General features: G+C 40.3%; 1 protein-coding gene across 3 annotated transcripts in view; it reads left to right on the top strand.

Annotated features, from left to right (window-relative positions):
• The first annotated feature begins 732 nt into the window (after nt 1-732).
• Nucleotides 733-26,626, top strand: part of LOC115359250 (SLIT-ROBO Rho GTPase-activating protein 3-like) — a 35,623-nt gene continuing 9,729 nt past the window's right edge. For 2 of the 3 annotated variants that reach the window (XM_030051618.1, XM_030051616.1), the window contains exons 1-10: nt 744-1,239; nt 9,543-9,738; nt 14,424-14,586; nt 16,806-16,868; nt 21,499-21,690; nt 22,013-22,141; nt 22,292-22,513; nt 22,811-22,912; nt 25,108-25,305; nt 25,393-25,477. In XM_030051618.1, coding sequence (XP_029907478.1) covers nt 1,173-1,239; nt 9,543-9,738; nt 14,424-14,586; nt 16,806-16,868; nt 21,499-21,690; nt 22,013-22,141; nt 22,292-22,513; nt 22,811-22,912; nt 25,108-25,305; nt 25,393-25,477 — 1,417 coding nt within the window. In that variant the 5' untranslated portion in view covers nt 744-1,172. Of the gene's footprint in view, nt 1,240-9,542; nt 9,739-14,423; nt 14,587-16,805; nt 16,869-21,498; nt 21,691-22,012; nt 22,142-22,291; nt 22,514-22,810; nt 22,913-25,107; nt 25,306-25,392; nt 25,478-26,626 lie in introns of all 3 variants that reach the window. The other variant, XR_003928238.1, reaches the window with a different exon arrangement.

Genomic DNA, 26,626 nt, shown 5'->3' with positions numbered 1-26,626 from the left:
TAAAGAAAACGCATTGAATGAGAAGGTGTGTCCAATCTTTTGGCCTGTACTGTATAATTTAGGATCCTGTGCATCAGTGGAAGGACTAACCCTCCAATGAATGTCATTGTGTTGTCATTTCAAACAGCACCTAAGATCACTTCTTCATCACTTCCCTGATGAAGCTCTGACAGTTTTATAAATAGTTTCAGAGAAAAAGGAAATAGTTTACGCAACATTTAATGACATTTGCTGCCACACACGCAATACCCCCCCCCCCCCCACCCCACACACACACACACTCACAATATTAATAATTTGTAACTCTATCGTTATTATGAAGTTTAAGATAAAGCCAAAGCTGTAGGACTTTGAATTTGCTCACTTAATTTTATAAGTCATTATATGCATTTTCTTTCATATGTCGAATGATTTAACTGATAATCGGATGATTAATGACTGATTAGGTCATTTAAATCCAGACTTACCCTACCCTGATCTCTGTATAAGCACTGTGCAGTCACTTGCAGTCGTATTTCACAAGTGATGTTTATCCATTTGGCCGCATGATTTTCTTGAGCATTCTTTGGCTGGCAAGCCATCAAACGCTGATCATCGCCAGGCTACATCCTAGTCGACTCAGTTTGCATATCAATACACTATAACGAATCTTAAATCATCCGCGGGAAGAGAAGTGCTGGAGAAGGGAGGGGTTGGGGGAGGAGTCTCAGACTGACTTTCACATCCATTCAGCCCTTTCTGCTGCAGCCTTGAACTTGCATAGGAAAAAAGGCAGACTGGATAGTCCTGTGGGGAAAGAGCACAGTTTGTTCACTGCGCTGAGGCCACGGTACACAGCCGCACTGTGCAGATCTTGATTCTTGGGTCTGTGAAATGCATATCAAACGTGGATTGCCTTCCGATTCACTGAAGACTGCTGGTCAAGAGGAGTGGTCAAACACGGATTTTATTATGCACTTTTAGTTCGACGTCGCCTCGGACGCAGCGCAGCCACACCGCGAGAGGCTCAAGTTCGTTCGATCCCGCGAAGTTGTGTCAACGCATGTAATGATTCACATCTGATTAGCTCCTCAAGTAAACCCAGAGAAGGCTGCACTCAGGCGACCGCTGCATTGTGCCAAGACCTTGATTCCTGCACTAGGATTGCACCATCCACTCTCCCCCCAAAAAACATGTCATCTCAAGCCAAAGTCAAGAAGGACAAAGAGATTATTGCCGAATATGAGACCCAAGTGAAAGGTTGGTACTGTACAAGCCTTAACATATCGCCGCTTAATGTCTTCACATACTATTGCGTAACTTTGCCAGAAGCTTGAGATGGCTGTCATTGCATTTCTTTGCAATGCTGCGGGTGGGACAGACTGTGTGTCTGTGTAGCCTGGATGACAATGATTTTAACAGATTCCTCGCAATTTCTCAGAGTTGCTTTGCGATAAATACACGCCCTTTTTTAATCCCTTTGTAAGCTTTCAGGATGAGGGCTATTTTAATGATACAATAAGTAAGATGTTACAACTTGGTTTAATTGGCTCCCTATCCCACTGATGATTACAGTGTGCCTATAAACATGGCACTGGAGCGAGCCTGGGCCTGTTTGTGCTCATTTGAGTTGTTGGAGGTTCATCATTTCTAGCAAAGTGCAGCTGGTATTTCAGTCAGGCTGTTGCCTCTTGCACAGACACTAAGGCAGCGTTCAGTAACCTTGGACAGTTTGGTTAATACAGTGGAGGTCAGGCACCTCAGGAAGGATACATTTACTCAGAGGCATGGGGATACACTTTAACATATCTATTTTCTGAGAGAAAGCTTTGCAGTACCTATGGAGAGCATATTAAAGTACGTGCATGGAGTTTGGTCATTAGTGAAATTTTAAAAAGACAAATGAGTATGATGAGTAGGGAGGGTAGTGTCCTGAAATGTCAGAACAGAGAAAGCGTAATTGCCAGAGGAAGAGAGAATGCTTGAGAAGGTCAAACAGCAAACAGTTGAGAAAGCCCATAAATAATGCATGCTCTAAGTATGAATTATAAACCATGAAAGGATTTCTCTGTCTGCCGATAAATATGTGACTAGATGAGCCACACACACACAGAGAGAGAGAGAGAGAGAGAGAGAGAGAGAGAGAGAGAGAGAGAGAGAGAGAGAGGAGAGAGAGAGAGAGAGAGAGAGAGAGAGAGAGAGAGAGAGAGAGAGAGAGAGGAAAAACATTAATGAAACTGTACTGGAACTGACACTGTGCAATGTAACATCATGGGCTAGATGCCTTGCTGTGTCTTTAAGAGACATTTCCACCCAACTTCTCACCATCTTCGTCCTATTTAATCGATCAAGCCCGCTTTCATAGACAGAGAAAGCTTTTTCCGAGGCTAAAATTCAGATTTAATTACACATATCCCCACATTTAGACATTAAAATAGTCTTAATTCCACACTTCATATTTGAGGAGTAAATAGGTCCAATATTGGGAAGAGTTGCCATTTAGGCTTAAAAGTCAAAATCAAAACAAAAATCATTTGATTCTATAATCTCAGTTAGTTGAATTCAAAGGTAGAAACCACATAGCTAAAGCTTGATTTGATCTGGTGCTGTACCACAGATCTGAGCTGGACATTCACTGTGGGTTCATGATATTTTTGACCTTCACACCCAGCTCTACTCTGTTTCACTGTGGCACCACCTTTACTTAGCTAACAAGAAAATGTACCTTGATGGTTACTGTTAGTCAGAGACTTGGTCTCAAATTCATTACTGAGGAAAAAAACGGTTCTTATCTTGGGCTCTTATTAACATCACAGAATTCATGTGGCCACTAACACAGTCCATCCACCCATCCATTCTTTTTCTGTAGCTACTTAAACATAGTCACAAGGTGTTGGAGCCTATCCCAGCAGGCACTGGGCTGAATGCAGAGAAACAACCTTGACAGTTTGCCGGTCCATCACAGGCCTCTAATCATTGTCCGAAATAGCCTTACAAAATAAAATATTATGTTTTTATGGATGGAATTTTGATATACGGGAAATGTATATTGGTGCATAAAATAGCCTACACAAGTACGCAGGCATGCAGCCGGTTTGCAGCAGTCATTATGTAATTCAAAAGTCATAAATTATTTTTTTAATAACATGTTTTTTTTTTTCTTTCTAATAAATGTAATGTTTTACATACTGCGTTGTCCCATACTGCAAACAATCTGGAACAGGACTTCTTCTACAGGAGCAAACAGTGATGACACTGGCACCTTGTCACTTCCTCCACGAGCAAGAGAGGCTCATGGCTGCTGAGCAAATCAGTCTATTGGACAGCACCATCTTGAGGTGTAATTAACATCTAGAAATAGGCCAGAAATGTGTACCCCAAATTCGATCTCCATTTTGTCCTGTACATGAACAAAGAAGATGAAAGTTAAAACATTTCACATATATTTTTATTTTACCGTACTCAGTTTTACAATTAGATATGGTATAGTAGTTGTAATTCAGTCATATCTTTTTCACAGTCTAGTTTTTCTCATTCTTATTTCATTTATAGCAATGCCCCTTTTTTAAACACACATTTCATAGTAGGTTTCAGTTTACAATGGTAGCCTCACTTGCAGTAGTCCTTGATTAAGCCTGGTCTTGAATGAATTATTACAGTTTCATAGCAAAGTACAATTACAATTTCATAGCAAAAGTAAAGGTGAATCCTTGATTATCTATGTTGTGGCTCCACATTCTGAGAGAATCTAATTCAAGTGAATGCCATATCTTGAAATCTTATATAAAACTGCCTTTTCAAAAGGAAAACAACACAGTTTTGCCACCATGGATGCTTGGAACAGGCAGTATTGGTGGTTTGATGTTTGGCGAACTAAGAAGTCTAAATATTCCCGCAAAGTGAAATGCTGCTTTAATGTACTGTAGATATCATTGCCGCTGCCCCATATTCGCACAGACAGGAAATGAACAAAGCTTGTGCTTGGAATGAAGAGTATTAGCATGTGCATGAGTGATTAGCATTCTGCAGACAAAGGTGTGGTTGACTTTCTCCCTGTTGCTGTTGCTATATTTGTCTGTTTGTGTGTCTCTTTTGATCGCTCTCTGTCTCTCCCTCTCAGTCTCTTTCTCTCTCCCTCCCTCTCTCTCTCTCTCTGTGTCATTGTGTGTTTATGCCAGTCTTTTGGCTGCGAGAGAGCCATCGCAGCTAAGGCTCTCGTCTCAGTTTCAGGAAAAGCTTTTAAGCTGACATCTTAAGCTCATTTGCAAGCCGGGCTTGGATCAGTTGGGAGCTATAAGGGCTTACTCTGACACTGGTCTCCAATAATGCTGAGTTGCTGACTACACAACAGTTCAGTCAGGCCCAGGCCTGATGCCCCTTGCATTTTTTCCCCCAACATGCCACACTTCAGCCAACAGTAGAGTCTCAGTCACAGAGTGAGCTTAAAGAATGTTTTGAGCTATTAATACAACGTGCTTGCAGCATCATCGGTTTGAGTCCGTCTTACAGCCTTCGACACACACCCTTCTCTTTGTCTAGTCCATCTACACTTTACAATAAAGATGATATTCTGAAACATGGCGCTTGTGTTGCAACTTTAATGAAATCATCATTATCATCCATCGAAATTAGCCTGTACTGTTTTTATGATCATCAGATGTTCCTCCTGACATAAACCTCAGCTTTACAAGAAATAACATTTCACAAGTTTCATTTTAGGAACTTGTTGTTATGCTGATGTTTTGCATTCCAGTTCTAAGTAAAGGCCCCATTTCCTATGGAGCCCAAAACTCAACCAGAACGACAGTAAATGGGGGATATCCTTAATCACATGCCATACTTCTAGCTGTAGGCCACGTTGCCTTTAATGTCGTTAGAGTTGTTTGGAGGCAAGCCAAGTCTTACAATCACATTCAAATTGCTGAAACATGGCATAACACAAATCATTTAATATAAATTTTGTTGTCGCTAAAATAACACAGTAACAAGTTGGGCTGAGTAAACATCACATTTTTATAAGTTGTTGGTCAGATAGAAAATACTGATGTAAACATTTTTGTTAGAGAACTGAAGGACAGGCTTTTCAGGCATTGCAGGGTTGTTTGTGCTGCTGACAGTATACTGGCCTGTTGGCTATGCTGCTGTCACAAAGAGGGACATTATTGAAGCCTCTCCTTCACTGAGGGTGAGGAAAAAGAAGCATCTTACTGTAGCCTGTTTTTTTCCTCCCTCCCAGCCACACCATATTTACTGCAGATATGCATTCCATGAGGATCGTCTCGACACACCCCTCTGTGTGTATTCATCCTAAAAGAATGCTTCGACTGATTCTGTCTCGAAATGTCATGGTTGCATTAGAGAAACAATGTCTTTGTTGCCTTTGTCATGACAACATATTGTATTAAACACTGGCTCATCATGTGCTCACATACACCCTTGAATTAAACTGTTCATGGGATTAGGTGATACTGCCTCTTACATGAGCGATTATTTTTGTCCCGTGGCTGCACAAACAGTGATGCCTGTCTTTGTTGGAAATATTTGCATCCAAAGAGAGAAGAGGAAATATGAATTCATGCAAATACTTTGTAAAGGCATACCGTAGTCATTACTGCACTCAAAAGACAAGTGCTCAAAGGACACAGCCTTGATTTGTGCCAGATTATGTCAATGTGTCAGTCTGCGTTAGGCCACATGCGACTAGCCATGCATGGCTAACTGCAGACACAGCCCCGGAGAGTGCCACTGGCCATTGCAATAGCTGGGCCCAGCTAGCTTGAATAGGCTACTTCAGCGACACTGACTCCTCACTATCTGATATTCGGTGATCTGTGCTGCAGTGATGCTGGAGCTTAATTGTCAAACCTGCAAGGCAACAGTGACCAATAGTTCTTTCTTTTTCACCGCAGATTATCTGTCAGATATCCAGACATGTAGCCTCTGCAGACATGATGTTTCTGAACTTTGAAACTGGACATTATTTGTCTTATTTAAGCCAGAGGGTTTGGGTTAAGAGGTCAAGCTCTCACAGCAGCTGAGCTCAGGCCCGTGCATGGCTGGAACAAGACATCCTTGATCTGAATGTTTCTCATGTCTGTGACATAAACCTTCAAACAATAATCACTATACAACATTTGGGTGATCATGATGAGCTTTCAGCTAGCTAACTTCTGTTTCTTGTTCTTTTGTACTATAATTTTGTTTTCTTTTGTGTCTAGGAATTCAGATCCTTTGACATGCCTTTGTTTACAACATGACCTAAACTATACAATTGTGCAACGCTATTCCATTGCTCAACCACAACCAAAACAGATGACTTAAGCAACCAGAGAAACTTTTTTCAGCTTACTTTGCTTCAGTGTTACCATCAGCTTTCTGGAAGCAATTAATTTTTTGCTCAAAATGCTTGTTAAAGTCACCAGAGCATACCAAGGTTTTAACTATTCTGGGTTTGGGAAAAAAAAATAAACATTAGTAATGGATAAAGTCTCATTAGTGAAATTTCCACATGCCATAGGGTGTGGAACATTTCAGTAACTTTGGCAAAACCCAGCACCAAGCAGCCAACATGGCATGACATTTGATTTGATATATGTTATCGTAAAACAAACAAAAATATGTGATATTATCACTAAAAGGAGAATATGAAAATATGTCGGGGCTTTCTTGTATGTTTTGCAGCTGAACTCCTTGCCAGCCTCCTCATAATTATGCATTACTCTGCAAAGGCTTGAATCATTCATCGAATGTAGTGCAGGATTGCACAGTCCCTTAGTAACCATTTAACTTCTAAAAATAACTTGCTCAGAAGAGAGGGAATGCAAATATGAGTCTGTGTGGTATCTTACTGATAATATCATATGATTAAACCCATTTAGATTTCATCATTAGGTCTTCTGCTTGTATGTTCTTTTACCCTGGCACCCAGATAATTAATAGCCTGATGAAAGAGTTACACAGGGCAAGAAATTGAGTTGTTCAGCGGTCTATTTTTGCATAGGAGCACATCACAGTGAAATTTCCTATTTTTGAACCTGATTGCTGCCCTGCTCGTCAGCACACACTATTAATTGAGTATTGAGAAGCAGAGAAAGTTGCCCTTGTCCTTGGCCATTATGCTAAACAGACAGACTGCTGAGACTGTCAGCACATGGAACTGGCCCGCTCCCATGGAGATGCCTCCAGAGGCATGTATCCAGGCAACTGGGCAACTATGGAGACCACGAGGGGTACATTTCCAAACAGCAAGGGGCTACATAACCCCCCCCCTTCTCTCTTGCTCTCTCTCTTTCTCCCTCTCTCAGTTCAAGTTAGTTCAACTCAATATGCTTTAATAGTATGAAAGTTAAGAGCAAAGCGTCAAGATAGAGATCACAGTTTGAGCGTGCGTTTCTGCTTTTGTTTGTCTGTCTGTCTCTGTCTTTCTTTTTCTCTGTCTTTGTCTTTGTCTTTCATTTGCACACATTCACTCACACGCATGGATGATGAGGGAGGCATTTTTGAAATCCTTTATTCATGATACAGAAACACCATTCAGAAGTGAATAGAAGAACTTTTCTTCTTCTGGGTCATTTTACCCCATTGATAAATTTCTACAGACTTCCCTTTCAGCCCATTGCAATCATATGCATGGCTGAAATTACTGAGTCCATTAGGGAGGAATACTCCAATGTTTTGGGCAAAATACACTTTTTGCTGACTTATCCAGACTGAGATGAGATGTTTGATACCGTTTTAGACCTCAGTTCCTGTGGGTAGAGACTGCTGTAGAGACTTAGCATAAAGAGTCATTAGCCTAGTGTCTAAGTGAATAAATAAACCTTACAGCAACTCTGAAGCTGTCTTATTTACACAGTGTATTGTGTATTTGAAATGTATGTGCTAGATCTACCTGTATCTTCAGTGGTGTGCAGATCACTGCAATGGATGGAAGGATACATGTGTTCAGCGGTTATAGTTCCACCAACTACCTCCTTGTAAAATGTTTATCTTTTTTTTTTTTTTTTTTTTTTTTTTTAATCCCAAGACATTGATTTCAAATGCACATGATACATTGTGTAAATAAGACAGCTTCGGAGTTGCTGAAAGGTTTCTTTTTTCTTTGACAGAGCCAGGCTAACGACACCCATAGACTTCAAGTCTTTATGCTATGCTAACATAAAATGCTACCCATAAGAACTGAACCAGTGGGTGTAAGAGAGGTGGAAATGATATTGAACAGCTTGTCTCAGTCTGGGTAAGTTGGAAAAAGGGAATTTTGCCCAAAACGTTGGAGTATTCCTTGAAGGGTTTCAGTGCTGCTCATCCTCTTCATGCTGTCTTGTAGAGAGAGAAACTTTTTTTTTTTGTTGTTGTTGATTCCCCTTCTGGGGTGTAAGTGTGCACGTGTGCAGTGCAAATGTGCACTCAGCCTACCAGTAGCACAATATATTCAGCCTAACTTGAGCTGTGCTATTTCAAATAGACAGCATTATACTGGTGGTTCTGATATGATTTACTGCGTATTTTTAGCCACACATTCAGCAGCTAGTTAGCCAGTGGAATTATAGCTGACTTTCTGGTTGAAATAAAATATAATCTCTTCCTTCCCAGTGGTAATGTGAATCCATTAAAGCGATATTATTACTTTAGGAGACATTTTTATCACCTGTAGTGCCAAATGCGCTGAGGCAGAGCTAAGCACCAGTATGGGCCGGCTGCCCTGGGAATTCTTAGTCACTGCGATAATTTTAAAAACCTAAATAAAATGATCATATGCTGAGCACAAATTAGATATAGCGGTGAGTAATTTTTCCTATTTCAGTTCCTAACTTTGAGAGAGAGTGAGAAAAAAAACAGCCTGGATGCTTGAGCACAAATTCACGGTTCAAATTCATACAGCAGCATATGTGAGCTTCAAACAGGAAATCTTATGCCAAAGTGAAATATAGTCTCTTGCATTTTATACTAGGAATTATAATATCAGCCTGTTTGTAAATACCATATTGACCATAATTTAAAATATCAGACAAAAACAGCATTTTTTCCATTCTCAGACTATGAATAGGAGCAGTAAGTTTCCAAACCTCATAAGCAGAAACCACAGCAATCTTGAATCCAAAGAATGCCTGCATTTTTTTAAGACTAACTTCACTGAAGTCTCTCTCAGCACAATGCATTTTGAGAGGCTGACCTATTTTATATTTTCCGTGCTGTCTGCTGCAATCATCAGACATGCATCTCACATGCACATGTGCGCTAACCCAGCATCTAGACACAAAACCCACCCCCCATTACACACATACACGCATATAGAGTAGACAGATCCATTTTGACATTCAGTTTTATCTAATTATTGCGACTTTGTTCTTTCATTAGTGTGCATGCTAGATTGTTTTCACGCATAAGCTGAATTTGTATTATCTGCATTATGGGCCTTTCTCTATCCAGTACTGAAGCACTGCAGCTTTAATGCTGACCTGCAGCACTGGTTTGGCAGGCAGAAGTGTGAGCTCAGTGTATAAGCCCACTTCACTTGAGGGGGTCTGTTCCTTCTGAAGGTGACGTCCCTTTTTGTTTTGCAGAGATCCGTAACCAGCTGGTTGAGCAGTTCCGCTGTCTGGAGCAGCAGTCAGAGTCAAGGCTGCAGCTGCTGCAGGACCTGCAGGAGTTCTTCCGTCGAAAGGCTGAGCTCCAGCTGGAGTACTCCAGAGGCCTGGACAAGCTGGCCGAGCGCTACTCCGCCAAAATCCGCACCTCTAGAGAGCACCAGCACTTCAAGTGAGTCTTGCTGTTGTCTGTCCACTAACCCACTGCAGCGTCCATATCAGATGTGGCGGGCTGGTAAACAACTGTTACATATTTCATACTGATCAGTGGCACGGCACAGAGAGAAAGAAACAGAAAGGGAAGAGGAAGAGAGAAAGGACTTGAAAGGAAAAGGGAGGGGGAGGGATGCAAGCAAAAGAAATGACCTGAACTGAAACCAGGACAGGGCCAAGAAAGCTTGAGGCCTCAGGCTGCTGTGTTTCTCCCAACTAGGTCAGACCACCCCACCACCCCTCCACCCCTTTTTATATGGGGCTGTCATTTCATTTCCATTCTCACACAACGTCACGCTAGACTGCTACCCAAATACTCACATTTTCTCAATGGACGCAGAAAATAAGTCATGGACTCACTCGGGAGCTTAGGGAAACAATGGGGCTGTTTTTCTCCGTCAGTGATTGTTCTTACACTCAGATCGACTGATATTGTTTAACTGTTTTTATAACAGGGACCTGTGGAGTTTAGATATACCTTGCAGCATGCTGATGAATTGCTGTTTAGATGCCTTAACCACCCTGCAGTGTGCTGTGACTTTTACTTCTTGTTCTTGTTGTTCAATTGGTTGAAGTTATTAAGAACAACCAGGGATGTAATCATAAACAGAAAGCAGACAGGAAAATAATTATTTCCCTTTAGAAATCAGTAGTAGTACAACCACACAGTGAAATGGAGGAAGAAATTGAACCTGGCTTAGAGAGTACTGTGGAACAGAAGGTATAATTGATAAGTAAGCATTTGCACACTCTTTCATTTGACCTAGCAATGTCAGTAGCATGCAACAGACTCATTGGTTTCTTCAGAGCACTCTCTCAGGCCTCCTCAGCCAGTTGGACACACAGTAAAGTGTAATCGTGGAGGAGAGCTTCGGTCACTGGGACACTGATATATGGAACATTCCCTCAAAGCAGGGAGACCCCTGTAAGAGATTCACATTGCGTGGCTTCTTTCTACGCCCCGGTGTCCCAGTTTCTCCCTGCTCACATTAAATGGTCATCATTTTATCTGTCTTTCACATTCACAGACTACACTGGACTGCTTAAGTCTCTATCATTAATAATTCCATAAAATCTTCAGGTTTCAGGGCAGACTCTCCTTCTACTACTAGGGATGCAATGATTTTGAAATTCTGGGCCATTACTGATGACTATCTGCCAATAGCAGATAGAGATATTTTTTTACTGAACTGTTTTAAAGTGTTTAGGGCTTCTTTATACTATGTTTGAATGAGTACAAATTCAGGCAATACGCATTTTTCATTATCGTAGCTTTAGTAGACACACTGTTAATGTTGCAGAGCAATTGACTGGCAAATTGTACTTTATGATCTTTAGACCTTGTCTTGAATCTCTTATTGTTGACCTTCCATCTGTACTTGAACTTCTTGTAGACTGTCAGGCTGCAAGCCATCTTTTCTATTTTAAACTACCCATGCAGCTGAGCAGCTTCTAGTATACAGTCTGATCTGTCATCTTTCATCTGGGAACTTAAAGTTATCATGCCTTGTAACTCTATAGTCTCTATAATGAACCAGAGAGAGCACAGCTGAAGATTCACAGTCAGGTTCAGTCAGTTCAGTCAGGTTCCTGGCATACGATGTCCAGGATCAAACACCTGCTCTACTTTAAAGCAGGACCAAGCGGAATAGCCTGTTCAAGTGTTTATTAAAGTGTTCTTGGATGAAAGGTGGAGTGAAAGGGGGCAAGAGCTGCTAAAGCACTCTGGATTACCTGTAACAGTATTTGAGTGCAGCTCTTTTAACTCATTGTAGAAACTGAACAATTCTAATCATCTCCACCAGGCAGCAGCCTGGAGGGGATTATGCGGTCCTGGCCATTTGGTCTTTGTGTGTGTGTGTGTGTGTGTGTGTGTGTGTGTGTGTGTGTGTGTGTGTGTGTGTGTGTGTTTCTGTTCGTGGCTAATCTCTCCAACCACTGGGCCTATGTGTGCACAGTTATGACTGTATGATGAAGAACCTCTCATGGCTGTGGTGATTGAAACCCTTTGCAGAACGTTTGTTTTGGCTACTGCCGCTGTCTTTAGTCACTATCTAACTCGCTCGACCACCACTGCTGTCTCTCTCTTCCAGAGTAGCTATGCTGCTTCCTCACTTAATTTACTGTCTAACTCGCTCATTTTTGTATTCTATTGTGGCTGTGTTCGCTTAGATCATGGGTGGAAAAAAAAAATCCAGCATGTATATGTATATATTTTTATGTATATATGTGTATATGTATACACCACTGACAAGGAAATCCAGTCAAAACTGCTTTGCTAGCTCAGTGTAGTTTAACAACAACAACAAAAATATTTCTCCATAGTTTGTTCAGAGGTAACACCAAAAGGTGCTCTCATACCTTGTACCGTCAGGCGCTGAATAGCGTTGAGGAGGACCAAATGCATGATTTCAGTGGGTGACTCGCTCAGTGATTGACCAGTCACGATACTAAAGTAGTTAGTCAAAGATTTACTGTCATCAGCATCAGTACTGCCAGCTGAAATCTGGGAGATAATCTGCTTGTTGAAGACAAGGAAGGACTGCGGGACTGTGGGAGTAAAAATTCAATTAAGGCTGTGTGACAATTCATAACCACATTAATGCTGACATAAGTGGAACTGCTTCTTTTATCTCAGTTAGATGCTACTCAGTTACCAAATACATAAAAATACCAATTGTTTTCTGAAGTACCATAAATCAGTTTGGTATACTGGTGTAAGTGTCTCATGATATCTGACTGACTAACTGTCTTGAAGTAAGTTCATACCTAATGATTGATTAAATTTGTTTTTATTTTTTGACATACCAAATTTATTACAAAAACAAATTTGTCAAGATCAGTTTTTGATAAAATGCAACGTTGGTTCGGATTCTATTATGAACACAAATTTTGTGCATTAGAAACTTTTTGTAATGGAGGCCCCGGATGCCCCACAAACTATTGGTATTTACAACGTCTAGAGCTGCATGCCATTCATTCACTGTCTAGTAGTCAGAGCTAGGCCTACAGCATTTGCTGTTGAACTGATTTAACACCATCTGTACTTACAATATGTTCATTCTTCTGAAATCGAGTTCTCAAGTGAACTTGCAAGAATGGCACCCGGGCAGCACAAACAAAAAAGCAGTTCATTTCTCTATCCAGATACTAGATAGATACTCATTGCTTATGTGATATGATACAAGGTGTTTAGTCTTAGTTCTTATACAAATCACCTGCTTGATATAGATGTGTTCGCTATAAGTAAATATTGCCAGTAATAAAAGGCACTAAGCCTATGACTCATGTCCATACACAAGCTGTATATGAAGGACATGATCCAGCAATGGGTCTTAAATATTTCAACTGCATTGAAATTGCTGTAATGTAGAAAAACAGTTTAATATTTGCTTAAGACAATAGCAGAAATCGGATAAACTCTGTGGTGTGAGAGTAATTGAACTCACATGCTCCCTCAAGCAATGTAGACAAGTGCACTCAGCATGCCGTCTGTGTGTGTGTGTGTGTGTGTGTGTGTGTGTCAGTCTGAATATGCTGCAGAGCTGCTCCCTTTTTGCTGATTCCTCACCACATGTGCAGTGACGCCCTGATCTCTGGTATGTGAAGTGCTGAACCTGGGACTAATTGACAGACTCACATTGAGCAGTCTGTAACAGAGGCATGTCATTCTGCTTTACCTTGAAGATTTGTTTTGTTCTTAATAGACATTACACAAAGCCTGAGCAGCAGGTGCTGTGACAAGAGTTAGGCTTGTCAAGCAATTACAGGTGTGTGTTCGATCCTTCCACTTAGTCTTGGAGACAATTATCTGTTTTTTTCCATTCATCTGTGATCTGCTCTTCATTTGTTGTGGAGAATACACTGTCCAGACACAGTGTGGTGTTTTCCAAGAAATCAGCAGTTTCATAAATGATGATTATTGAAACTGATCAAGCTCTTGATCTTTGGCGTGCATTACTTTAATCATTCCAAAATGGAGTAAAATCTAAACTCATTGCTTAACGCTCTTGCAGATGTCCCAGAACGCTGCTCGGAGTAAACCCCAGTGATTTTCTTCTTCTTCTTCTTCTTCTTATTATTATTATTCTTGAGTACTGTCTTCATAATCCAGCAAGATTTTAAAGTTCCTAAAAGGGAAGGGGGGTATTAAGGGCTGCATTTTCGACAACAATACATTCCAGCAGGGCTTGGTAGGGTATTGTGTCAACCCGGACAAACTGCCCAGCCACATGAAAATATCCTGCTCGTTGGGACTGACATAGGTACTGGTCTTTCTAGTGCTGCAACAGTATGTTAGCACCTGTTTTCATAGCTAGGCTTGTTATACTAGAGCTGATGTGAGAAAGTCCATGACTAATGCGATCGCAAGCTAAGGGTCCACATTAGACTGAAGCCCTCACCTTACTCTCTCTGTGTCTGTCTCTCTCTTTCTCCCCCTTTACATATATATCCATATCTATCTATCTATCTATCTATCTATCTATCTATCTATATGTGTGTATATGTATAGATATAGATGTAGATAGATATCAGTGTAGATATGTGTAGATATATAGATATAGATATATATTTAGAATACAAGGTATAAAATAAAACTCTTTTTTTAAAGACTAACAAATTCTTGTCCTCTTAATATTCCAGAAAGGACCAGAATCTCCTGTCTACTGTGAACTGTTGGTATTTGGTTTTAAACCAAACCAGGCGGGAGAGTAGAGACCACGCCACCCTCAGCGACATCTACAACAACAACGTCATTGTCCGCCTGGCCCACGTGGGCGAAGATGTCATCAGACTTTTCAAAAAGGTCAGAATTGGAATGAAATGGATGCCAGTATTTTAACCCTGATTATTTATGCATACAATCACAAAACGCATCCGGTCAAGTAGCATGACCAGTGTTTCCTTTACATTCATTTAGCTGTGGCGGCCTGCCTACAGTGGAAAGCTCGCTACCACAGCTGCAAAAATGTAAATGAAAATTCATTATCTGGTCTTATGTTTCAGCCCACCAAAATTATGTGTTACTGAAGGATAATTGTCTACATGTGATGACATCAGTATCCGTTAAGAGCCATTATCCAGCTGCAACACCTACTGGAATCCTGAAATGGACTCAGGAGTGAATTTGGATCTTTCAGTTATTTTCATTAATGATTATGTTCTTGATTGAGCACTTAGTTGTTTGGCCCATGAAATGTCAGAAAACGGTGAAAAATGTTGATCACAGTTTCCCACAGCCCAAAGTGACTCCTCAAATGTCTTGTTTTGTCCCAACCAACAATCTACAACCCAACGATATGTCATAGAGGACTAAAGAAGCCAGAAAATAATCACATCTGAGCGGCTGTATTCAGAAGAATTAGAAATGTCACTCATAAAAATGACTCAAAACGACTAATCAGTTATCAAAATAGCAATTAATTTAATAGTTGGCGGCTAATCGACGATACGACTAATCGTTGCAGCTCTAGATCTTATAGTACAGATTTAAAATTACCCCGACCTCCCACTGCTGCGTAACTGTAGTATTTTTCATTCTGTCTCATGCTTATGCAGTGTTTATTTCCTTTGGGATAATCTGAGGCAGTTTTCCCCTTGCCATGATGTTTACTGTTATCACAGTGTCTTGATGAAGCCAGCGATGCTTAATCGGTGCTCTAACTCTCAGAGGCCTTTTGCATGCAAGCCGTCAGGTGGATGCACAGTGCACAAGGGGTTCAGCTGAGTCTAACCCCTCTCTGAGGTTTTATCTGCCTAAATTAGCATCAGTTAAGCTTCAGTGTGAGCACATGCCTTGCTGTTGGCAAGTGGTCTCTTTACCTCACTTATCTTTTATCACCTCTCTCATTCTTCATGTGCACTGCTGCACTCAGCTTCAGTTTGCTTCCTGTTTAGTTGATCATTTTTTATGTTGCTCTTTTAACTTTTTCTTCCAAGCTTCTGCTCATGACTGAAGGTTGCTTCACCTCACATTTTCTTTTTACACTGAATTCACAGGGTAGTAGGTGAGGACTCATGCAGTAACCTGCTGATCCCATGAGTTGTGACTTGACTCTCATATTCTGCATTTTCACAACAGAATACTCTAACAACGTTGCTGCTCTTTGGATCTACCTGAGTACCTTCACAAGGTGTATTCTTGATATATCGCATGTGTGAGGGCAGCATAGGGCCCACAGTTCAAGGTCTATGATGAACAATCTGCCTTGGGGAGCTCAGATCAGTATCGATTGACAGCAGCAGGAGTCTGCTCTGATTTAAGCCCTCTAGGGAGCTCTGTGCTGTCAAGATGGAAGCCTTGATGAGGACGGGATGCCTTGTGGCCAGCACAAAGATGAAGGCTAATAACTGCCTAGAGAAAAACTGTCTCCCTCAGCAAGAAGTTAGCTCGAGTTGTGACAAAGGTACTCGGAATAACAACCCTGCAATGATAAAACATACAGAACGTACACATCTGGGAAGAAAATTAACCAGTTATGGGGTTTGTTGACACAAAGCTCAAATTTATTTGACCGTTTTTGAGTTAAAGTTTAATTTGCCTCATATTTGAAAATGCAAGGTTGTTGTTTTGACAAGTGGTCCCAGAGAGGTGCAAAAATAGGATTGATTGTGCAAGCTACACCCCATATCCCCTCAACAGGATTACCAGAGACACTCTTCACTGGCTCCATTCCTCTCCTTGGGCTTTAAGCTCCATCGTGGGACATGTCCAATTCATCATAGGCTCCTAGCCCCTGAAACTGAGCCGAAACTGTGACACTTTGCCCTGGAAAATGTTCTGCTGCTACAGTTCTATTTTTGTCTGCATGTACACTCAGAGCATTGTATTAGATCTTTTCTGGTGCGGAGGGAAATGACAGCATTTCAACCACTGCTGAGCTCCCTTACGCACAACATATTACTGTCACGTACCAGTCAAGTTTTCTCATATGGTAATGCAGTTTTATTAAATAACCCAGTTCCTTCATGTCTTCTCTACGTGTGATGATGTGTGAGATTCTCGCCTGTTTCTCTCTTTTGCAGAGCAAAGACATTGGGGTGCAGATGCACGAGGAGCTGGTGAAAGTCACAAATGAACTCTACACGGTGAGTTAAAAAATATTGTTGTGCCTATTTTTTATCTAAGCTTTCTCTCTGTACCTTCTTGGTTGTTATACATCTTACTGTGTCCCTCGCCTATCTTGGCTTGGTAACTCTGAAGCCGAGCATCTCTCAGTCCTCAGCCTTGAGGGTGAATACAGCCTGTTACCTGTAGAGAAGCTAGCCAGGTGCTGTCCACAGCAGATATGCCATATCAGCACTGCAGCCTCTAACAGGTCATTTCTTCCTGCTCCTGAGGACATGAAAGGGGAGAATTAGCATTTTTCCTCCCACTGTGAATTTGCACAGCAGTTGAAGGAGAGAGCGCTCTTGCCTCTGGCTCAGCTCCAAGCAAACTCAGCAGTCTGTACTGCAGAGGTGCCCTGCTCCTGGCAAAAGTACGCTGCTGTACATTCTCTGCCAGTGCTACATGTGACCAGACACATCTGTTTGAGTGTTACTGTAACAGTTATCCCCTGGTCCAACACCTGATGTTGTACATACACACAGAACACACGGGCAGGCTCACTCACATACACACTTGACAATGAAATATTAATTCCCAGAGACAGGATGTGTGTGGATGAACATTTTAAATAGCCGAATTCAGTGCTGGGGCCTCTTCAATTGACTGTGAAGAAGAACAGATGAAGTAATGGCATTTGCCATACAATATGTGGGAGCCATTAACTGTGGTATGGATGGACTTGGATGAGTTTGCACAGACACAGAAAACTGTTCCCTTTTGATTCTCATTGTTAAGTGGTACCATAATATTATGTTGCTTAATGTTAAAAAAAAAACTAATTTGCAAAGCTGATCGTTGGTATGAGAGAAAACATTTTAGAAACATGTGAACATGCCTGCCCTCACTGCTCTTGAGTTATAACTTTATCTAATCTACTTTCTGGCTAAATTTGATGACTAGTGTCGACAATAGTTTTGCCAAGTAAAGAACAGGTTCAACTTGAAATAATGTCTAATAGTTTCCAGGACCAAAACACAGTTTAAAAGAGCATTCCAGTTTCACAACAATCCATTTCGCAATGCAAGCGGGGGGTACTAAAGATTTCACAACTTATAATCAAAATCCCTCCATTTTCAAACATGACTTTTGGTTGAAACACCCACTTTATAATGTTTTAATGTCTATAATGTTTGTGGCTAACAAAGCCATCACCATTCATAAACCACAGAGCTGATAACTGGCTGTGTAAAGCAAACACTTCTCCAGGGATTATTTTCCAGTGGAAAGATGGTTCACTGCACCCAATTTCCAGTCATCAAAACACAACAGTGCTGATGCGTTTAGGAAAACGAATGTGGGGGACTTTATTACGGTGAATGAATGGAATGAATGAATGGAAACCTATGTCTGGATAAAAGGAAAATTATATTGAAATTGTAAAATATGACTGCTTGCTTTGGGAAAAGATCAGCAGAAATGTGAAGTCTATACATTTTGTAGATGATACGCTAAACATGCACAATCAGTGTTATAGTCCTGTAAGATACTCGAGACATGTACACTTTGAAAACTCTACTGATCCATGGTTTCTACTGACAGCTGCATACCTATTTCAGTTACCATGGCATCACATTTCTTTTTGAATGTTATCGGTAAACAGGCTATCAGTCAAAGATAATTCAAGAGAATCAGTATTCCACAGAAGTGTGAGAGAAAATCTCTTGCATTTGAAAGTCTCTCACTGACACTTGAAATTCATTATATTCATATGCAGCACTGAAATCCTGTTACATGCACTCCTGAAAACCACTCATACTGTTGAAACGCTCATATACGCTATCAAAAATCTCTTGCATTCCCTTTGGTAATGCACATGCTGTGTACACAATTAAAACATCTCACTGTCACTCCCTTAGCTTTTTTTCAGTAATACAAAAAAGTAAATAGAAATCAATAACAAAAAAAAAAAAAAAAGATTGCTGCGTCATGCACAGTGAATATGATAATGACACCCTCACAGACCTAGTTTTTTTGTTCAGTTTCACCAGTTTTTACATCTTGATTATAAAATATCTATTAGATAGATAGATAGATAGATAGATATACTTTATTGATCCCAACCAGGGAAATTCTGGTGTTCCAGCAGCAACAGTAGAACATACAATAAAGTTAAATAAAAAAAAGAATAAAGGCTAAATATATACAATAAAGACTATAAAGACTAAAAACTAAAATGTACAATAACGGCTAACCTAAGGAAAAGAGATATGAGATGTGAAATATACAGATGGTAATGAATATGACAATATACAGATGGAACTGAAGTATATACATGATTGTATAGATAAGGAGAGTTAGCATGAAACCACGAAACCAAGAACCAAGTGGCAGAACCAGTAAGTAAGTAAGGGAAAAAAAACAGTGCCAAGCAAAATAAAATTATGAACCTTAGGGCTCCTACACACCCTCACACAGACAAATATTTGATACATATTTGTGCATATTTCTATGTTTTTATTCAGGCCAGTATATGTGAACAGCAGCCTAGTACGGTAAATAACAGACAAGGTAATGATTAGATAGGAATGTGGTGCAGTCACTTTGTGAGTGTGTCGATACTGACATATGGCACAGGTGTGTCTGTGGTTTCTGAATCATTTGGAAACAGTCTTCAACTTGGCATCAGTATTATTCATGCATGGATTATTCATATGGATTTATTTAAAAAAAAAAAAAGATATGGACTGGATGCATGTGTGTGTTTCACAGTACTGATATGAGATTTTTGCAGATTTTGACAAAATTACTTTTTTCACAATAGTGAGATTTTGCTTTTTTTTTTTTTTTTTTTTTTTTACAGTGGACGTCTCAAAGAAGTGTTAAACGCTCAGTTAAAAGCCATGTTCTGGATTTTCTTGCTGACCTTCATTATAGTGTTTTTATTGTAGCGAAAGTGCCCTGACGAGTAAGGGCAACTCGTACTCCTTTTCGAAAGGATGTTCGAGGATTCATGAATGTGCATTAAATTACAAACAGATTTGAATTACAAATACTGACATGGTATAAACCACAAGAGAAATATTCTCACATGTAACATTATATAGCACTTTACTGTTATTGATTTTTCTTATTTTTCATTCATGCATTATTAAATGTCTGTCTCCCGCTCCCACAGATACAGCAGGCATCGTAGGCCCACTGTCCTTTGCATGTAGAGAATGCCGTAGCAAAAGGTGTTAAGAAAGCCAAATCAGTATGTTAAATAAAACTTATATACTGCATGTACACATTCATTACATTGTATTAGTGGAGAGTGTGTCGAAAATTAAATAGGGAATGAATCATTGCTTTTAGGCTTGGTGTTTTTTTGTGGCAGTCAAATAGTTTCTGGTTTCACACAAAGCAGGCAAGGTTGTTCGCTGTCACTTTGTAACCTCCCTTCCTCCCTTGCTGATTGATCTCTGAGTCCTTTGCACATCAATTTCAATCAAGGTTGCTTGGAAACCAGAGCTTCAGAGTGGGTAAAGGAGCAGCAGAGGTTGTTTATTTTTGCAGTTGGTTTCAGCGTTAGCAGTTTTAACAATTAGATGGGATCACTTTCAAGGCACATGGAGCAGGAATCTGGGTTCAATTTGCGACAAATTCCTCCAGTTAACAGGGAAATATGGGCAGGATTCATGCCACGTGAACAACAGGGGTGTACGCTGTATTTGTGAATGCTGCCTGTGCGTAATGTCGAACAACAGCAGCTGATCACGCAGCGTTTAAGGAGGAGGGAGCAAAGAGGCAATGAGGAAACATGGGTGAAGTAAAACAGACATCATCTTCTTATCTTTTTTGAATCTGCTAACATGCTCTGGTGAAGACAAACCCATGGCCCACCCTTGAATTGTCTCACACTGGGGACAAGGTCAGGACATGAGTTTGACCAGATTTCACTACAACCAGTCACATATCTGCCATTTATTAAAAAAAAAAAAAAAGAAAGAGAATACACATGTGCGCGTTACAGTCTATCATGTCTGAGCTGCCTTGAGCTGAAAAATAATTGTTAGCTACAGGAGTTGTGGAACCACACTGGTGTGAGCGTGTGCTCTGAGAGAAAATGATTTGAGTGTAAATGTAGTGTACACAGAATGGTACACTTCTAGCCACTTTTGATCTGTAGTATGTGTAGGGCTGGGTGATATATTGGTATTAGTACTGATATAATGATATGAGACCAGATATTTTCTTCAATGCTTGATATCGTAACATGATGATATGGCACAAGTGTTGTCTCTTCCATGTTTTAAAGGCTGCATTTTGATAAAGGGATGACAGTTTCTTAACTTACTAGACTGACAATCCAAATTGCTAATGACTGTTCTAAAAATCCCAAATCTTGTGTGTAAATATCTTATGAACGCACCATAATTTTTAAAACATCGTCACAATATTGATATCTAGGTATTTTGTCCAATATATTAGAGATATTGTATTTTGTGTGTATTTCCCAGCCCTACTTGTAAATGGAGACTTTTATGTTGGGATCATCCTTGAGCAAAGCACTGAAAAAAGTCCCTTTCCACTTCCTGTGGTATTTAACAGACATTTTTGCATGACTCTTGATGCTACAATAGTTATACTTTGATGACCTTGATACTGAGTTAGTGTGTGTTTTCGCAGGTGATGAAGACATATCATATGTACCACACTGAGAGTCTTAGTGCGGAGAGCAAGCTGAAGGAGGCAGAGAAACAGGAGGAGAAGCACATCGGCAAGGCCAATGATATTAGTGCCAGCCTGCTGCGTTACGGCCATGACGACCGCCCACAGCGACGCAGCTCCGTCAAGAAGATGGAGAAAATGAAGGAGAAGGTCTGTTTTGGTTTGTAGGACTGTGACACATGTGGGCTGTACTCTGTAGCCATGTCTGTCCCCAAGCCCAAGTCATTAAACTGTAAATGCTAGAGTAATGAGCCTCTTTAATATCACCACTTAATTAAATTTAGTAATTGGTGCAGTACCCTCTTCTCCACATATTGCCAAGTATTAAATAGTCACTTTCCACTTCCTTTAATATATGAAATGTTCTGTAATAACATTATATTGAAAAAGTAATGCATCATTTAAGTGCAGTAAGAATCCATTTAGGTGTCTTATATTGAAGAAGCACTTTCTTTTCCATCTCTTTCCATAGAGACAGGCAAAGTACTATGAAAACAAGCTGAAATGCACAAAGGCCCGGAATGACTATCTTCTGAATCTGGCAGCCACCAACGCCCTGGTGGCCAAATACTACATCCATGATGTCTCAGATATGATCGATGTAAGTTGCAAACAGCCAGAGCCAAAACGCAAATAATATAAAGACTAAGAATCGTGTTTTGGTCTCAGAGCTGCCCAGTTTTTTTCACATTTACTGTAGAAGTATTTTTATGGAGTTACACTGACTGGATGTTTTACTTCTTGTCCCCAGTGTTGTGACTTGGGTTACCATGCCAGCTTGGCACGCACCTTGCGAACCTACCTGTCTGCAGAGTACAGTCTGGAGACTTCTCGCCACGAGGGTCTCGACCTGCTGGAGGGAGCGGTAGATGCCATGGATATCAGAGGAGACAAGCTTAAGGTTATGGACATGCACAGCCAGATCTTCTGCCCTCCAGCGCGCTTTGACTATCAGCCACACATGGGGGACGAGGTAAGGTTACTGCAAAAAGACAAGGGCATCACAGTGGTTTCATTATGGGGGTTAGATCTGGGTTTTTTAAACTATTTCTGGACCTCCAAGTTGACTTTCAAAGAGCTGTGGACCCCCATTTGAAATTATTTTACCCCATAGCAACCTTATATTAAGACACTGTGTGCATTTGTGAGAGGAAAAATAAATACTTAATGCTAATTTTGTTTTTTTTCCCCCTGATTTTATGGTTGCTGTACTTTTGCTCTGTATGTTTTAAATTGTCCTGATCTGTTTCCCTCTCTCTGTGCATGCCAGGTGTGTCAGGTGAGCGCGCAGCAGCCCGTCCAGACCGAGCTCTTGATGCGCTACCACCAGCTGCAGTCCCGCCTGGCCACGTTGAAGATAGAAAATGAAGAGGTAAGGAGTGCAGTCCTGCTAATCTTGGAAACTTGAAGGTAGCCATTAATTTTTTACATCACCTTTTCAGTGGAAAACTCAGCAAACTGTTCACCAATGTGGTATTTAAATTAATACATCCTTGTGCCTGTCAGGGGAGAACAGTACAGAAGGTACAGATAGGTGAAAAAAGTACAGAATTAATAGTTAATACTTCTGTCTCCATATATTTTCAGTGGGCAGTGCTTTCCCTAAGTGACTTATGAGATTATACGCATGCACAGCAAAAGGGCAAGGGTGTGCGTTTAACACAGTTTCTCTAGAAAGCGCCTGAAAAATAATCATTGATTATCTTGATTAATTTGCAACAGGTAAATCATTAAAGCTATGAGGTGGTAACACTTCAGTTTGTAAAGCTTGGATTACCAATCATATATAATTGTTCAAAATCTAAAATTCACAGTTACCGGTTATCAGTTAACACAGTCAACACACATAGCTATAGTGAGAATTAACTTATTCACAAGTTGCATCAGAAATTTGGGTACTTAGTTACAGTAGAGAGTTTGGGAAAGCTGGTACACTGACAAATAAAGCAATAGACAAGGCAGTAGGTTCACATGTTGTTCAGACACAGGCTTAATTTACTGTCTGAAAGAGAAGGAGAATGCACTGTGCATTGCCAAGATATTGCAAATATGTGTTATCATTCAAGTTATCAATCACATGACACCAACTTTTGCAGCACAGGTCTCATTTAGTCATGGTCTTAAAAACTGATTTCTGTAGGAACATCTTATGGAAATAACTTTAATTGCAATTATCAAAGTCCTGGTGTTTTGTCTTTCTTGGTTTGGTGTTGCTATATTTAAAATATGGATTGACGCCTGTAGATGACCCCAACAACCTCCCGCTATAGACGCTGTTTCCTCTGTATCCTTTAACTAACATGCACTGTATGTACATAACAGCGACTAGCAATCAGTCTTCAGAGCTGTCAGCCTGCATTTGTATTCATCTATAATCGTGACATTGACCTGTAGGGTTGTCTCTCATTGTTCATCCAGTCTGCTGCCATGACAGGGGGCCTATCATTGCACCCAGACTCTGGCATGCTGGCCTGGAGTCACCAAGGCTGCTGTGACTCACGCAGACCTGTTTAAAGGTCACACGTGTGTGTGTGTGTGTGTGTGTGTGTGTGCCTGTCTGTTATGAATATGGAAAACCACACTCCCTCCCTATCTGTCTCACTTTATAATCTTTCATTTCACAATCTTTCCTGGTCCGAAGCAGTTTGCCCTATTTTTTTTTTTTTTTTCTCACAGTGCTGCACTCTCAAGATGCTTCTAAATTAGCCTGCAGTCTAATAAATTTGCTTTACTGTGTACGGTATATTGCATGTTTAGACCATGCAACCTATTTGTGACACTGTAAAGCTGTATAGCATGTAGAAATATCTGCAATAGGTGTGAGAGCAAATTTTCACCAGAGTAGATTTTTCATACCTTCAAGTCAGTGGTATTAGATTAGATTAGATTAGATTAGATTCAACTTTATTGTCATTGCACAAAGTACAAGCACTAAGACAACGAAATGCAGTTTAGCATCTAACCAGAAGTGCAAAAAAACAGAAAGTGCAGTGGATATAAATATATGCATACTGTGGTCCCTCGTTTATCGCAGGAGTTACGTTCTAAAAATAACCCGCAATAGGCGAAATCCGCGAAGTAGTCAGCTTTATTTTTTACAATTATTATAGATGTTTTAAAGCTGTAAAACCCCTCACTACACACTTTATACACTTTTCTCAGACAGGCATTAACATTTTCTCACTGTTCTCTCTTGTTTAAACACTCTCAAAGTTCAAACCTTCGTAGAAAAATAAGTCCAGTATTATAGAATGAACGCATTCTGTGCTGTACAGGAGACATGGCACGGAGGAGATTGATTGACAATGGTCTACAGTCCCTTAGCCAATCAGGACGCAGAACACAATGCGCTGTTAAAAAAAAAAAAAAAAGCATGCAAAATTGCACTAAAAAAAATCCACGAAACTGCGAGGCCGCGAAAGGTGAACCGCGTTATAGCGAGGGACGACTGTATTATCTATAGTTTATTTTATTTAACAGATTTTACATGTTGCATGTTGTAACTACTATTTTTGAGATGATACAGAATCATATTACACTATAGCTTTCCTCTGCTGTTGTTGTCAGGTGAGGAAGACTCTTGACGCTACCATGCAGACTCTTCAGGACATGCTCACAGTGGAGGACTTTGATGTTTCAGAGGCCTTCCAGCACAGCCAGTCCACAGAGTCAGTCAAGTCGGCTTCCTCTGACTCCTACATGAGCAAGGCCAACATTGCCAAGAGACGAGCCAATCACCAAGAGACTGAGGGCTTCTACTTCACCGTATGTTCTCAGAAAAATAAGCCACTGCAGCGTGGGACCCATATAACCAGGAATAACCCTGTTGCTATTTATTTGTTCCCTATGCAGAAATATAAAGAATACCTGAATGGCAGCAATCTCATTGTTAAACTTCAGGCCAAGCATGACCTTCTGAAGCAGACTTTAGGAGAAGGTGAGACTTTAGTTTGGAAAAATGTTAGCACAAATGATTGCTTTTACAGCTGTTGTCCAGGTAAGCAACATACTGTATTAAGCAATATGCTCAAAACAATTTTTTTCTGGTAATAGCAGGACATTACAGCTGCTTGTAGTTTAAAATATATGTTTGCTTTTCCTCTTATGGCTGTAGCTTGATATGATCCTTCTTGTAGCTAATTTAAACATTTCTAAACTTAAACGAAAGCCTAACCGTGTTGTGGCATAAAAAATATTACCTCATGAAATATTAATGAATGAAATATTATTTCTTATAACTACCATACTGTTTAGTCTATATACAGGTACAAATGGGAATAGGTGCTAGATGGTGCTACAACTCCATAAAGTTTCATATTTTACCTTTAAGATTCAAGACAAAAAGGGTACAAAGAATCAGTAATGGGGAAACTTCATACAATTAATTAGTTAAATTAATTAGTTAATACAAGAATGATTTAGACATTACACTTTACACTAGACATTATAACAATACACTTTGGGGCTATGTTAACTTATAGCATGCCATAATTATGCATATATGCCTTATATTTATTTTGTGTTATTCTGAGCTAAAGGAATGAATTAGAGTGCATACATTTTCATGCAGTTGTGTTGCTATTTCAAAATTATGCAAGCATCTGCTTTTGGCTAGGGATTATTTGAGGTTGACATGAAGTAGGATTGTGCTGGAAGCAGTTTTTACACATGACATGATCACAGAAAAGCATTTCTGATTGACTGATCAAAGTGCGGCAACTGAGTTTGAGTACAGTGGGATGTGTGTGTGTGCTTGTGTGTGGCGTGCAATGTTATATATCATGAAATCATTCTACTGTATAAATCAGCCCCCACAGCCTCCTACTCTTGTTGCCCCTGGATACATTTTCATTTTGCAGCGAGAGTAGACAGGCCATCCCCTTCTGGGGCTCTTGTGCTGTTTCTAGGGCGACCACTGAATGACCGCTGCCTGGCAGTGAGTCAAAGGCAGCTATGGCGTTCACCCCATTGAGCCTGTCTGAATAGATGCCCGTTTTCTCATAACACCCCTTTCCGTCTCCATCTGCCAGCCTTGTATACCCAGCCAGCACTCAACCGTACCACTAACTGCTGTCATTGTAAAACT

Source organism: Myripristis murdjan, chromosome 5 (genome assembly GCF_902150065.1).
Source record: "Myripristis murdjan chromosome 5, fMyrMur1.1, whole genome shotgun sequence".
Classification (NCBI taxonomy): domain Eukaryota; kingdom Metazoa; phylum Chordata; class Actinopteri; order Holocentriformes; family Holocentridae; genus Myripristis; species Myripristis murdjan.
Note: the sequence above shows the minus strand (reverse complement) of the source record. Positions and strands in the feature narration are given on the sequence as shown.